This window comes from Marmota marmota, unplaced genomic scaffold, assembly GCF_001458135.2.
Source record: "Marmota marmota marmota unplaced genomic scaffold, marMar, whole genome shotgun sequence".
NCBI classification, from domain to species: domain Eukaryota; kingdom Metazoa; phylum Chordata; class Mammalia; order Rodentia; family Sciuridae; genus Marmota; species Marmota marmota.
In genome coordinates this window covers 19,299,923-19,314,939 of record NW_026000153.1, presented here as the reverse complement: position 1 = coordinate 19,314,939, position 15,017 = coordinate 19,299,923, and the positions used below count along the sequence as shown (strand labels likewise).

The 15,017-nt window shown below is 39.4% G+C and overlaps 1 protein-coding gene across 1 annotated transcript; it reads left to right on the top strand.

Annotated features, from left to right (window-relative positions):
* The first annotated feature begins 9,863 nt into the window (after positions 1–9,863).
* Positions 9,864–14,232, top strand: LOC107146065 (zinc finger protein 883-like). Its single transcript, XM_048786313.1, has 3 exons — positions 9,864–10,002; positions 10,247–10,327; positions 12,527–14,232. The coding sequence occupies exons 1-3, from the start codon at positions 9,864–9,866 to the stop codon at positions 14,230–14,232; spliced, it is 1,926 nt and encodes a 641-aa protein (XP_048642270.1).
* The last annotated feature ends 785 nt before the right edge of the window (positions 14,233–15,017 follow it).

The following is a 15,017-nucleotide window of genomic DNA, read 5'->3' as shown; positions in this document are numbered from 1 at the left end:
GCGTGCTCGCCTGGCATGCGTGCAGCCCCAGTTCAATCCTCAGCACCACATACAAACAAAGATGTTGTGTCCGCTGAAAACTAAAAAATAAATATTAAAAAAAAATGTACATAAAACAGTACAATGCTAATAGATAAGTCACAGAATTATGTTAGTGTGAGATACTTAAAACTCTGTTCATCTAGTTGGCCATGATCATGGTTTTCAAAACTTGTACATGTTATGTTTTCTAATTGCATTTGGTATGTTTGGAGACTTTTTTTTCTCCCACTCCCCAAAAGGTTAAAAAGTCCTTAGATTAGGCATTGCTGTGTTAAAAAAAAAATCAAGAAAAATGTATTGACTGAAGAACCATTTGATTTGATTACATTCCTCTGGGTGAACATTTATCCTGGTCTCAACTAAGAAGTCCTTAGGTTCTTGCTGCCTGGGATTATATGTAGGTGTAAGTCACCTGGTGAGGCTGGTTGGTTCAAGTTAGCTTCACTTCCATTATTGCCTGTGTGTCCAGTAGGTGGCCCCAGGCTTCTTTCTGACCGTATCCAAGAAGGCAAGTGCCAGTAAGCAAATACTTTTCACACTTAGGTTTTTCATCACATTGAATGATGTCTTTTTGGCCAAAGCAAGTCAAATGCCCAAGCCTGTGTTATTGTCAGTGGAGAGTAGAAGAAGGGTGTAGATACATGCCTCATTTGGAACCATAACTGAAACAGTATAGCACACACCAAAAAATGTACATTTTGTACATTCTTGAAAGCAGAAAATATTGTAATGGAATATTCTTGTGGATTCCTGTGTGGGTATTAAAAGAATAGTTCATCTAGCCCAAGAGCATTTCTATAACATTCATTTTAGAGAAGGTATAGCATTTCTTTGGCTTAAATTATTATTTTTTTAGGGAACATTAATTATTGCTAATCAATTGATAATGTATGTTTTCATTAATACACTAATACATTTTCTGTCTAATCTCTGCCAATTAAAGGACTCATGGGTACATTTTGAATGGGGTCTGTTGCTCTTTCTCATTGATGGGGCTATTCTCTTACTGAGAATTTTTGTTGTTATTCTTTTGTCTTTTTTTTCCTCTTTCCAGCTAACGTGTGGAGTGCTTTGAGCAGGAGAATTTAGGGCAAATGTTGCCTGTGCTGTCTTGACTGCTTCCCTTGCCTTCTCGCAGCCATGTTTCCAGCGTCCTCAGCATGTTTTGAAGAGCAACAAAAAATGAGTAAATCTCTGGTGAGTTGTTTATCTATTCCTTGTTTGTTTTACATCATATGTTGGGAGCTTTATGAAGTCCAGGAATTAAAATGGAATTGTAGAAATGAGTCAAGTTCAGCATCAGAGACATGTACATATATAAGGTAAAATTGACATGGAGCTAAGAGAGGGTCATCTTCTCTGCCTCTGATGCTTGAGATTAACCCATAGGTGCATACCACTGAGCTACATCCCCAGCTTTTTTAAAAAAAAAATTATTTTAAGGCATGGTCTTGCTAAGGTGCCTTAACTGTGAAATTGTGATCCTCCTGCCTCAGTTCTCAGATTGCAGATATGCATGCATGTGCCATTGCACTCAGCTATAGGCAGGCTTTGAGACCTGAAAGACATCTATGTTGAGTAGAATTCGTTTTTCTGATGCCTGACACAATGCAGTCACATTTGCTACATGATTTGAAAAGAACCTGAGAGGAGTGCATGCTCACCTTTGATGGGACATAACACCACCAAAAGCTGAAAACATTGACTTCATTAGACATGGAGGTGATGCTGTGGTGAGTTTTTTCACTAACGCCTGGAAATAAACACTTCTAACTTTCTGCAGTGGAACTAACTTGTTCTAAAGGAAAGCTGTCTTAAGGTTTTTCTGAAATTAGTAAAATAGTGTGGTCTTTGGCAGGTTTTGGAAGGCCATATTGATTCATGGATTTTCTGGAGGATTCTTCTGACCACAGGTCATTCAGTAACTCTCTGTACACATGTCTCAGCCCATCTACCTACACAGGGTGTGCAGCCCCCTGTTCAAAGTAATTTTCTGGCAAATATTCCCATTGCTCATTTATACTTTGTCCCACTCAGTGCTGTCTTAGTTCTTCATAAGCTCATTAATAATCTGAAATGTAGTTGAATCGACAGTCCCTTGCCTTGTTAGAAATCACTGCCCATGATTTACTCCTGGAAATTCTTTGTCAGTTACTGTCGCAGCCTCTGTCATGATGCCTTTATTCTCTGTTTCCCTGAATTGTGCTCCCCTTTCTACTTGTTCACAGAGCTCATCCAGGTGCTCCATCCTGGGCTCCATTCTTCTCACTCTACAGTTTGCTTTGATGGATTTGGCTCCCTATGGTTTGCACTCCTCTTTTTCTCTAGTGTGGACCTGTGCCCCAGCCCTTCAGCTCCCTATTGAACTACCTTTGACTGCCCAACAGATCCAAAATGAAAATCTTTTTTTTAGCTCACCCCTGTTATGGTTTAGATATTAAGTGTCCTCCAAAAGCCATGTGAAACAATGCAAGAAAGTTTAGAGGCAAAATGATGGGGTTATGAGAGTATTAACCTAATCAGTGCCTTAATCTTGGATAGGAATTAACTGGGTGTAACTGTAGGCAGGTAGGGTATGACTGAAGGAGATTGGTTCCTGGCAGCATGCCTTTGGGGTTTATATTTTGTCCTTGTTGAGCATGGCAGTCTCTCTACTTCCTCTTGGTAATGTCCTGACCCACTTTCCTCCATCACAGTTTTTCACCATGATGTTCTGCCACACCTTGGTCCCAGAGCAGTGGAGCAGGTTATCTATGGACTGAGACCTCAAAATATTCTTTCTCTAAAACTGTTTTTGTTAGGTCTTTTGGTTACAACAGTGAAAAAGCTTGCTAAAACAACCCCATCTTGCCAGTGATGCAGCCCTCAAAGATGAGTTTTTTCCCTGGATTCCTATCTCATGTGGTGCCGGGTTTCTGTTTGAGACTAAATGGCTCAGGGGTCACTCCAGGTAAACTGGGCTAACTGGGCTGTACAAAATAACCACACAAGAGACATAAATACTTTTTTCTTTGAGGTCGCTGTGAAGGCTTTTCTGACCTTAAGGGTCCACAGGAAGAGAGAGAGAGAGAGAGAGCACTTGCTGACTCCTTTTACTGAGGAGAAGCTATTCAAATGAGGCAAGGGGTCAGGTTTCAAGGGGCTGAGTCTATCTTCATGATGTCCACTGTCAGCAGGTTGACTGACATCTAGGTAGGCCACACCCAAGGGCACAGTAAGAGAAGGGGACACACACAAGGCACTTCCATGGAAGATTCTATCCTAAACAGGGCAAGGGGTTAGATTACAAAGGAACAGGTGAGCATAGCTTCACCCGTGGGGCTGTAAGAAGACAAGTCCGGGCACAAAGACACAGTCACTCCAACCCTAGAAGAGCGGGGCAGTCTAGCAGCATGGGTGCCTGACTGCCACATCGCCCAGCAGGGAAGTTAACTCAGTCACACGTGCGAGGTTGGTCTCCCCCAATGTGGTGTTAACTTTTGCAACTTTTAAAAACTTCCTTTCATTTTATTCTAATATTTATATACAATTCCAGTGTAGGGGAGGAGCTGGTAATGCTCATGAATAAAACACAGAAACTATAGACATGCCATTCCTGGCAATACTGGAAGGCTGCTCCCTTGGGTGGTGCAGCTCTGCAGCATGTGTTGTGGTGACTTCCTTAGGAATCTGATGGAGCCAGAAGGCAGGAGTTAGTGGGCCATATGGAAAGGTCAGTAGAAAGTCATGCAGAGAATGAAAACAAGAACAGATTTTCCTAATTGGTAACTTGTCTTTATAAAAATTTGTTATGTTACAGTGGCTCTATGTAGAGTTTTTTTGTTTTGTTTTTTTAAGTTGTAGTTGGAGACGTCTTTATTTATTTATATATTTTTTATTTTTATGTGGTTTTGAGGATCAAACCCAGTGCCTCACATATACTTGGCAAGCTCTCTACCACTAAGCTACACTCCAGCCCTCTATGTGGAGTTTTTATAATTTACAGTTGTGTTTATAGTTAAAAAATTCTTATCTTTTCAAACTCTTTCAAAGACTGCATTTCATTTCACTGCTCTTTCCTCTAACCATTTAACCATGAATAAGGAAAAATGGATGTGTGTGACAGTCATGGATATATTAATGGACTATAACTGTAGTTCATAATAGGGTAAGAATAAACCTTATTGGGCTGGGGCTGTATCTTAGTGGCAGAGCATTTGCCTAGCATATGTGAGGCACTGGGTTCAATTCTTAGAACTACATAAAAATAAATAAAATAATTTTTTAAAAAAGAAATAAAAGAATAAATCCTTATTAACTGAAATTTAAATTCATTATTATATTGAGATATAACAAAATGTGAAATGATCTTTATTTATTTTGAACTGAATTTTAAATTAAAACCTTCACATTGCATGTTTTAAACTAAGGTACTATTTGTGACCTGTAATGAGTTTTAAGGTGTTCCAATTGTCTTCTGCATGTTAAAGTCCCCCAAAACTTACTGGCTTAAACAGGAATTCTCATAACGATTAACCATGTGTGTGTCAGGAACTGCACAGGGGAATGTAGGTTTGCTGTTTATCCTAATCTTTTCCCTAAAAGATTATCGTAGAAAAGATTTTAAAGTTCGCCATTGAGTTATTGTCAACTCTGTGCTTTCCACTATGGCTTTTATTATATTGAGGTTGTTTCTGTGTATTCCTAGTTTGAGTGTTTTTTTGGGTGGTGGTGGAAACTTTTGGTTGTAGGGCCTAGTTGCAGAAAGTTGGTTACTGGGGGTGTATGATTGAAAGGTAAATAGCCATCATGATGTGTGATAATTTTGCTCTAACACATTTTCCCTAGCAACATGTTGTGCTTTATAATAGGCCCCCAAACAATGGAACTACATGACTGTAGACTAAAAACTTGGAAACAGAGGGTCAAAATAAGTCTTTCTTCCTTTTAGGTTGTTTATGTGAGGTATTTTGTTACAGTGACTGAAATCTGGCTAACATAGAATATTTGTTGTGAGTCATCCACAGTCTGTGTGTATGAGCTATGCACATTTGAGCAATATGAAGGGACTGGTCTGGCGTTGTATGTAGATTGGGCTGTATGACGAAAGTGTGCCCTTCCTCTCATTCTGCCTGTGATCCCACACAGCACATGAGAAGGGTATGACTTGACAAGACGTCAATCAATATGCTGACCACAAGACATCACAAAGCAAGACTCCACCTTTTGAAACCCTATCCCTTGCCTTATTTGGGTGGAATACTCTATCCAATGTCTTTTCCCTAATAAATAGAGGTGTTCTGGGTGCGTTCTCTCTCTCGCCTTCCAGCATGGAAGAGGACCCTTGAGGTCACAGAGCAGTCCCCCTCTGGACCTGAGAAACTTGTGTGTGTGTGTTGCATGGTTTTTTCACCGATTTCTTAGTTTAATGTTGCAGCCAGCTCTTTTATACCCAGCTCGCCTCGCCAGCCCAGCCAGCTGGCAGGAATTATTGTTACCAAGAATAGGGATTGTTGCTTTGACTACATCTGACCATGAATCAGAAACTTTTGGACCTGGTTTGTAGAAGGAGTTTGGAAAGGTTTGGAGATGCAGTGTCAAGAAGCCCTAGAATTCTGAAGGTAGAGTTTAGTGGACGATTCTGTGAGATTAGAAGACCAGAATCTTGACTGAAATACCGATAGTAAAGACGATGCTCATGAGGTTTAGAACTCTGTTGGAATTGGAATAGAGGCATTTCTAGCAAAGAACTTGTCTATATTTTGATTGTGTTCTGAGATTTTATGTGAGGCTGAGCATAAAGGTGATGGACTAATTAATTTGGAAAAGGAAATTTCAAGGCAGCACAGCATTTAGACAATGCCTTGGGCATTTCTGGCTGCTCTTAGCCAGATTTATTATGGAAATTGAGAGCAAAGAGCAGAGTGGAAAGATTTACAGACTTGTAGTTTGACCAGAAATGCTTCAAATGTGAAATGGGGGCTGAGGAAGGGGTGTATTTGCTGAAGACATTAGGACTATTAAAAGAAGCCAAATACTTTGCAGGAAGACTACAGTAAGAAAGATGGCTTGAGAGCATCTCGGGAATCAGCAAGACCCTACTCCTCACAGGCTCAAGGGTATAAAAGTATAATTCTTTCTTTTGAGAATAGAACTCCTGGGTGCTCTGCTTCCACTGGGCAATCTAGCAGGTTGTTTCTCAGGATTTATTTCACCTTGTTTAGCCCTCCAAGCAGTCAGAGGCCACTGCCACCATGGTCCAGGAGGACCTAGTTCCTACTGAATTCAGTAGCAGACATGACATTGACCACTTGATGGTGGTTTTGTAGCAGTGCAGAATGGAAGAAGTGTGGGGTCATGGAGGCTCCCACCAAGGCTTCAAAGGAAGACCTGTGTGGCAGGGTTGGAGTGCTTGCAGGAATTCTTTAAGTAGGCAATGGGTGAAGCTATAAGAATGAGCTGAAGTACCATGGAGAACCTGGATGTCAGGAATGTGGATAGCCTGCCAAGGAAAGCCACTTGGAATAAGCAGAGCCATCCAAGAGTGGCTATATGAACTGTAGCCTTGGAAGACCGTAGAGTTGGGGCTGCGTTAGCTCTTTGGAGCTCTCAGCATGCCACCATGTGCCCTGGATATTAGATTTGAAGCTATAGGATTTAATGTGTACTGGGCAAGCACTCAACCATTGAGCTATGTCCTTAGCTCCTACTTTTATTTGAGTACTTCTGTGATATGTTTTTCCTCATGTGTTTACTTTTCATCCATATATGTTTATATTGAAAGTGAACTTCTTGTAGTGAATATATAGTTGTATTTTATTTTCTAACTACATTTGCTGTCTGATATTTCTTACATCCTGTCATGTCTGTTCTAGTGCATCCTTTGCCACTTGAAATTGTGTATGCCTTTGGTATGCCCTGTAGCATTTTCTTTGTAGCCTGGCATGTTATGCCAAGTAAGAGGAGCTGTAGGAAATCATTTTAGCTATGTGGTAAGGTGTAAGAGGCTGTTTTAGTCTGTACAGATTACAGTAATAAAATAACCTAGAGTGGGCAATTTGTAAACAATATGAATTTATTGCTCACAGTTCTGGAATCTTCAGAGTCCAAGAGCCCCAGTAGATTGCATGTGTGGTGAGGACCTTTTCTTTATAGATAGCCCTGTCTGTGTGCTGTTACACACCTGGCAGAAGTTGTGAAAAAGCTACCTTAGTCTTCTTATCAGGGTATGAACCTTGTTTACTGGTGCTGTACCTTCATGAATTAATCCGTTTCCAAAAGGATTAATGCTACTGTGAGGATTAAGTTTCAACATGAATTTTGGGAAGACACAAACATTTACACCATATTAAAGGGCTCTGTAGCCAGATGTGCTGGCACATGCCTGTAATCCCAGTGGTTCAGGAGGCTGAGGCAGGAGGATCACAAGTTCAAAGCCAGCTTCAACAACTTAGTGAGACCCTGTCTCTAAATCAATAAATAAGACAAAAAGGATTAGGGATGTTGCTCAGCGGTTAATCTCAGTGTCTTCTCCTTACTTTTATATTCAAGAAGATTTATTGATTTTTTTTTTCTTTTTAGTCTCTTAAGTTCTTTACTTGGTTTAAGAATGGAAAGCTGTCTTTCAGATTTCCATTACTGAGAAAAAATTTCCTGAGGTCATCAACTTAAAAGGAGGAAAGGTTTATTTTGGCTCATAATTTAGGAGGTTGCAGCCCATGGTGAATTCACCTCATTACTTTCGTGCCTGTGGCAAATGGCAGTGGAAGCTAGCCTGGATGCTGGAACAGGCCAAGGTCCCAGTGTCCCCTACAAGTGTAGGACTCTGATAATCTAACTTCTACATATGAAGCCTCACCTCTTAATGATTCTACCACTCCTTCTTATAAATTTGAGCCTTTCACACATGGGTATTTGGGGTACATTGCAAACTAAAGCAACTTTCAGGCTCTTTACATATAGGGCTGGATGCTAGGATGGTATTTTTTTATAGTGTCATCTGAATGTCTATGCAGACAACCTAAAGAATTTATCCTTGTAGAAGTATGTATATGATAAATTATATTAGTAGTGTCCTTAATGTTGAATTTCCCTCTTCATGGGATAAAATCAAATTCTTTCATTCTTTACACTTTTATTTCTCTGCTTTTATCAGCATATATTAGTTTCCTTGGATCCTTTTCCTGTTACTTTTCTTCTTCTTCAGTCTCTTACATTGTCTTCAAGCCATTTTCTTCACTCTGATGACTTCAAACAACAGTTAAATTGTATTACTTTCTAAATTTTTAATATTCAGCTTGCTTCTCTCCTGGACTCTCCAGAATCATATGTTTGTAATTGCCTTTTGGACATTCCACATCTGGGACTTTAGGATTCCAGATATGATGTGTTCAGGTATGTGTTACTTTTGCCATTATGTTCTTATGTTTTCTAAATTCTCTTTATAGTACCAGTATCTAACTAGCAGCATGCATGCAGGAAGCCTAGAAATATAAGGTCTGTTTTAATCTTCTGCTCAGCAAGTTAGTACTATATTCTGTTCCTGTCTTTTCTTTTTTGTCTTTTTGGATTACTTATTCAGTGTTCCTACTTCTCTATTTTCTGGTGGTGGTTTTCATGTAGTCCCATCATGTCTCATTCTGGTTTCTTCCCTTTGACTCTTCATTAACCCTTTCCAATTCTTTTTGTAAATTAAAAAATTTTTTTTGTAGATGTACAGAATGCCTTTATTTCATTTATTCATTTATTTATTTGTTCATTTTTATGTGGTGCTGAGGATCAAATGCAGTGCCTCACACATGTTAGGCAAGCACTCTGCCACTGAGCTACAGCCCTGGCCTCCAGTGTTTTTTTAGGGAATGACTACTGAAATATAGAACTTCTTAGTTAACTGACCTGATCTTCTATGATCTCACTGTTTTCACCCTGTGGTTTGGAAAGTGGCAGTGCTCAGCCTGAAGTGAATATAAACACACCTTTGGCATACAGGAAGGAAATATTGGGATGCCTCTCTACATGCTTTTAATTTGTAAGTAATTATAAACAATGTTGCTTAAAGTTGGAATCTTTTCAGTATTTAAGTGTAGAATCACCCACTCCATAATCTCTTCTTTCAGTGTTGTGTTTGTGTCGTCATGATCCAGATTCCTTCACCTGGATTCAGCCAGGTGTGTGGTGTTTGTGTGCTGGTGACTGGATTCCTGCTGTCATGAGAACACATGGTTGATAACATGGCAGAGCTTAAATGTTTTTGGTTTTTCAGCGAGGGGCAGTCTTATAGTACAAAATAGAACTTTATTCTCCTTCCTCAATTCATCTACATGGAAGTTGTGTTTGGTTCATCAAAGAAATTATTGTGGGTATTTATTCTTGTGTTGTCTTCATACTAAATAATAAGTGTTTTGAACAAGCAAAATTATATTCACACTTTAATCCCTAGCAACAAGGTTGATTTTCAGATCCAGAAGGTAAGCTTGATAATAGCATTAGTAACTAATTAATAAAATGATGCATGACTTTAATCTTAACTACTTAGGAGGCTGTGGCTGAAGGATCATAAGTTCCAGCCAGCATGTACAACTTATCAAGACCCTATCTCAAAGTGAAATGAACAGGGCTGGGTTTGTATCTCAGTGGTAGAGTGCTTGCCTAATATGTTTAATGCCATGAGTATAATTCCCGGTGGTAAAGATAAATAAGTATTTAATTAAAAGGGCAGGATAGTGTATGATTTTTCTTTTCCCTGCCATGTAGAGTACAAAGCAAGCTGCATTCTATGTAAAATTCACATAACCCCCACCCCACAGCACATCCTTTAGACTAGGACTGATGATTTGAGAAATATGCTGTTACAAGTACTAGTGTCATTTGAGGATGTGGCTGTGGACTTCACCTGGGAGGAGTGGCAGGACCTGGATGATACTCAGAGGACTCTGCACAGGGACCCGATGTTGGAGACCTACAGTTCCCTGATGTCACTGGGTGAGTGAAACTCTGCAGTTATTCTCAGAAGCAAGCCCTTTCTATAGTAAACACATGAACACTTGTAGGATTTAATGCTGTTTATATGGAAGATTCCAGTCTATGAAGAATTGATTGTGTTCCCATCTCTAAAAGGCTTACATAGGCTTCTTAGTTGCCTAGCCCCTGAAGTTGAGCTGTTGAAATTCTTCAAAGAACCTGCCTTAATAGTTTGGTAAAGTCTCAAGTTATTTGCCATTAACAGGACATTGCATCAGCAAACCTGAAGTGAACCTGGAGCAAGGAGCAGAGCTGTGGATGGGAGAACTCCCAAATGAGAGCATCAGTGAGTGCATATTGGGCTGGGAGGTCCTGAAGAGGAGAGCCAGGAGATGTTGGCCATGTTGTGCTGTTTTCACAAGCATTCCCCTAGGTCCCAGACATGAGAACAGCTATTCTATATACATAAGACATGTGAAATATAATCACTAAGGAGGACTCTCACATATATTCCTACCTTCAATTTTGCTGAATATTTTCTTACATTTACACCAAATCTAGTCTCTTAGACACTTCTTAGACATTTTTCTTTGATTTCTACTTTTTCTGATTCTCTGTTATCTCTTATCCTTCATTCTCATGTACTTTTTTTTTTTTTTTGCTGTCAGACATTTCTTCATAAATTTCTTTATGCTTCAAGCACATCCTAATGGAGCATATTTTTACTACCATTGATTTTATATTTGTACCTATGACAGCAATGATGGTGATTCTGTGCCTCTCATAGAATTTATTTATGATAATATTTAAATGAGAAGTTCCTGTGTATTGAGTAGGCAGTTAAGAACTGTGAAGAATATTTAACCAGAGCGAGACAGAGAGAAACAGGAAATGTTATAATTTAAAAAGGATGGTGAGAGAAGACAGCCTTAGGGTGATTTTTTTTGTTCATTGGTTGATTTGTTTTTATGGGGCTGGGCATAAAACCCAGGTCCTTGTGCATACTCGTCAAGCACTTTTCAACTAGGTTATATTTTTAGGGGAATTATTAATATTTACACTGGTATTGTTTCAGTTACTGGTTTTGAAATTTTACAGAAAAAAACATAGGTTGATATAAAAAAAAATCTAGATTTGCAAGCAGACCTCAGTCTTGGAAATGTAAATTTGGAAATTAATAGTGTAAATGTGGTAAAGTTATCCTTAGAAATTCAACAAAGGATTTCATAAATAAAATGTGAGAAGTCCAGAGTCACATATGTGAACCAGAATATCAGAAATCGTCAAAGTGAGGATCCAGTATATGAGCATGGAAAGGGGTGGTCTTGGACTTGGGGAAGAGTCAGGAAATTTTGGCCTGAAGCACAACAGAACCAAGGGTTTTACATTGAGCTGGCATTTTGGGGAGTAGAATTTGAATTTAGCATTTCCCTTTTCTCTTTGTGGCTGTTATCCTAAAACAACATACACAATGAGAAATGTACAGAAGACTCCACTTTGCATAAAATTAGCAAAAGTGCTAACACTGCAGTGCATGAGATTATATTCCTCAAAAGCAGTGGATTATCAACCAATTGGTACATGTCCCAGGAATAGTGGGGAAAATGCCAGGGCTGTTAATCTCAGAAAGAGCCAGAAAAACACTTTCCAGATATTATGGGCACCAAAGGTGAGTGTTCAGAGTGGGGCTCTGAAGCTTCCTGTACTTGTTTTGGTTCTGAGAACTGGAGGAAGCCAGGTTAAATTAGAAATTGTCAGAAAGCTGTCCTTTTCTAGAGTGTAAAACAATTTTATATTTAGAAAACTCCCATGTACTTATAGTCTTTCCCTAGGGAAAAATGAAAACTAAATGAACATAGATACAAAACACTTTCCATTACCCATGTTCCTTCTCTAGGGGACAGTCATTTGACCTGATTCACCCTACAAGGAGCTGGTCACGGAAATTCTTGCCACCTTCAAAACAGAATAATGAGAAGAATGTCAGTGGGAGATAATTGTTATAAAAAAAAAGTGGAGATAAAGAACAGGGAAAACTAATGGCAGGGTATAAGCACTCAATGAAGAATTATTGCAAGAAGTAGCTGAATATTTTAACCAAATGTCTGTTTCTTCATGAAATAAACATAGAAAAACAGTTGTGCACTAGAAAAACTACCAGTGCAATTTATTAAATGAACTCAGTAGGAAGAGAATGCAAAACCAATACTTGTTATGTATTTTATAAAATTTTACGCCCATAGGATATGCTCGTACATATACATGAGTATTCCATAGAAATATTTAAGCCAGGTGTGATGACACTTGTCTTTAGTAACTCCAGCCTCTTGAGAATCTGAGGCTGGATGATCACAAGATTGACACCAGCCTGGGAACTTGGTGGGACCCTCTCAAAAACATGAAGGGCTATAGATGTGGCCCAGTAGAAGAGTGCTTGCCTACTATGCATGAAGCCTTGGGTTCAATCCCAGCTGTCCCATGAAAAGAAGAAATGTTCAGATGTAGTTCATAGGTGTGTTCTTTTTTTTTTTTTCTCTCATTTTAGATGTGAAGAAAATGGATGATTTAATTGAGACTAACCAGGGAAGTCAAGATAGCCATTTCTGGCAAGATGTAATGAACACCAACAACATGTTAACGGAGAAAAGAGATGGGTTAGGAGACACTTTTTCTTTGATCCCAAATTGTATTTCAGATTTGATTATAAATAATGGAAAGTACTCACAAATGACGCCTGAAGAGTTTAATATATGTCAGAACTCTCATCTCTCTTTTGAGCCTGAGGAGATGCATCCTGGAGAGAAATCTGGTGATGACTATAACATAACTGAGACATTCCTCAGATGTCCTGAACATTTTGATCAGCATCAAGAGTGTACTCTCAAACAAAATCAACAAATACAAACAGAGATGACATCCTGTGACTATCTTGAATGTGAGAAAAACATCATTAGCAAATTAGATTTTCCAGTACATCTGGGGACACATACAGGGCAAAGACCCTACTCATGTAACCAGTGTGAGAAATCCTTCAGCTATGGGTCAGACCTTACAGTCCATTGGAAAACTCACACAGGTGAGAATCCTTACAAATGTACTGAATATGTTCAATCATTTTACCAAAAATCCGACCTCAGAGACCCTCAGAGAATTCACACAGGGGAGAAACTATATGAATGTACTCAGTATGGAACAACTTACATCCGGGAGTCAAACCTCACACTAAATGAGGCTGTCGACACTGTGGTGAAACTCTATGAATGTAATCAATGTGGAAAAACTTTTCGCCAGAAATCACACCTCACTCGACATGAGAAAATCCACACTGGGGAGAAACCCCATGAATGTAATCAATGTGGAAAAACCTTTGGCCAGAAGTCCAACCTCAGGAATCATCAGAGAACTCACACAGGGGAGAGACCCTATGAATGTAAGCAGTGTAGAAAAACCTTTTGCTGGAAGTCACAATTGACATATCATGAGGCTGTCCACACTGGGGAGAAACACTATGAGTGTAAGCAGTGTGGGAAAACCTTTTATCAGAAGTCAGGTCTCAGGAAACATCGAAGAATTCACACTGGGGTACCACCCTATGAATGTAATGAATGTGGAAAATCCTTTGGCCAGAAGTTCAATCTCAGGAAGCATCAAAGACTTCATATAGGGGAGAGGCCCTACAAATGTAATCAGTGTGGAAAAACCTTTTTTTGGAAGTCACAACTGAGTCAACATGAGGCTGTCCACACTGGAGAGAAACACTATGAGTGTAAGCAGTGTGGAACAACCTTTTATCAGAAGTCAGATTTCAGGAAACATGAAAGAATTCACATTGGGGAACCACCCTATGAATGTAACGAATGTGGAAAAACCTTTGGCCAGAACTTCAGTCTCAGGAAGCATCAAAGACTTCATACAGGGGAGAGGCCCTACAAATGTAATCAGTGTGGAAAAACCTTTTGTTGGAAATCACAACTGAATCAACATGAGGTTGTCCACACTGGAGAGAAACACTATGAGTGTAAGCAGTGTGGAAAAACCTTTTCCCGAAAGTCCAGTCTCAGAAAACATCAGAAAACTCACACAAGTGAGAAATCCTATGAATGTAATGAATGTGAGAAAACTTTTACCAGAAGTCCTACCTCAGAAAACATCAAAGAATTCACACAGGGGAGAAACCCTATGAATGTAATCAATGTGGGAAAACCTTGGCAGGAAGTCACAGCTGACTGGGAAGAAACCCTATTAATGTAAGCAATGTGAGAAGACCTTTTGCTGGAAGTGTAAGCAATGTGGAAAAACCTTTAGCCAAAAGAAAACATCAGAGAACTCAGAAGTGAGGAACCCTTTGAATGTAGTGAATGTTGAGAATCTTTTACTAGAACTACAACCTCAGGAAGCATCAGACAGCTCTCACAGGGAGAGAAACCCTATGAATGTAATGAATGTGGAAAAGCCTTTGCCCAGAAGTCAGACCTCAGGATACATTAGAGAATTCACACAGGAGAGAAACCCTATGAATGTAATCAATGTGGGAAAACCTTGGCAGGAAGTCACAGCTGACTGGGAAGAAACCCTATTAATGTAAGCAATGTGAGAAGACCTTTTGCTGGAAGTGTAAGCAATGTGGAAAAACCTTTAGCCAAAAGAAAACATCAGAGAACTCAGAAGTGAGGAACCCTTTGAATGTAGTGAATGTTGAGAATCTTTTACTAGAACTACAACCTCAGGAAGCATCAGACAGCTCTCACAGGGAGAGAAACCCTATGAATGTAATGAATGTGGAAAATCCTTTGCCAGAAGTGAGGGCTCAGAATGCATCAGGTATTCTTACTGGAGAAACCAAATGAATGTAAAGATTGTAGGAGAATGGGCTGGGGTTGTGGCTCAGTGGTAGAGCACTTGCCTAGCATGCGTGAGGTACTGGGTTCGATCTTCAGCACCATGTAAAAATAAATAAAAAAAGGTAAAAAACAAAATTATAGAAGGCTGGCATGGTGGCCCAAGCCTGTAATACCAGCGATTTGGAAGGCTGAGGC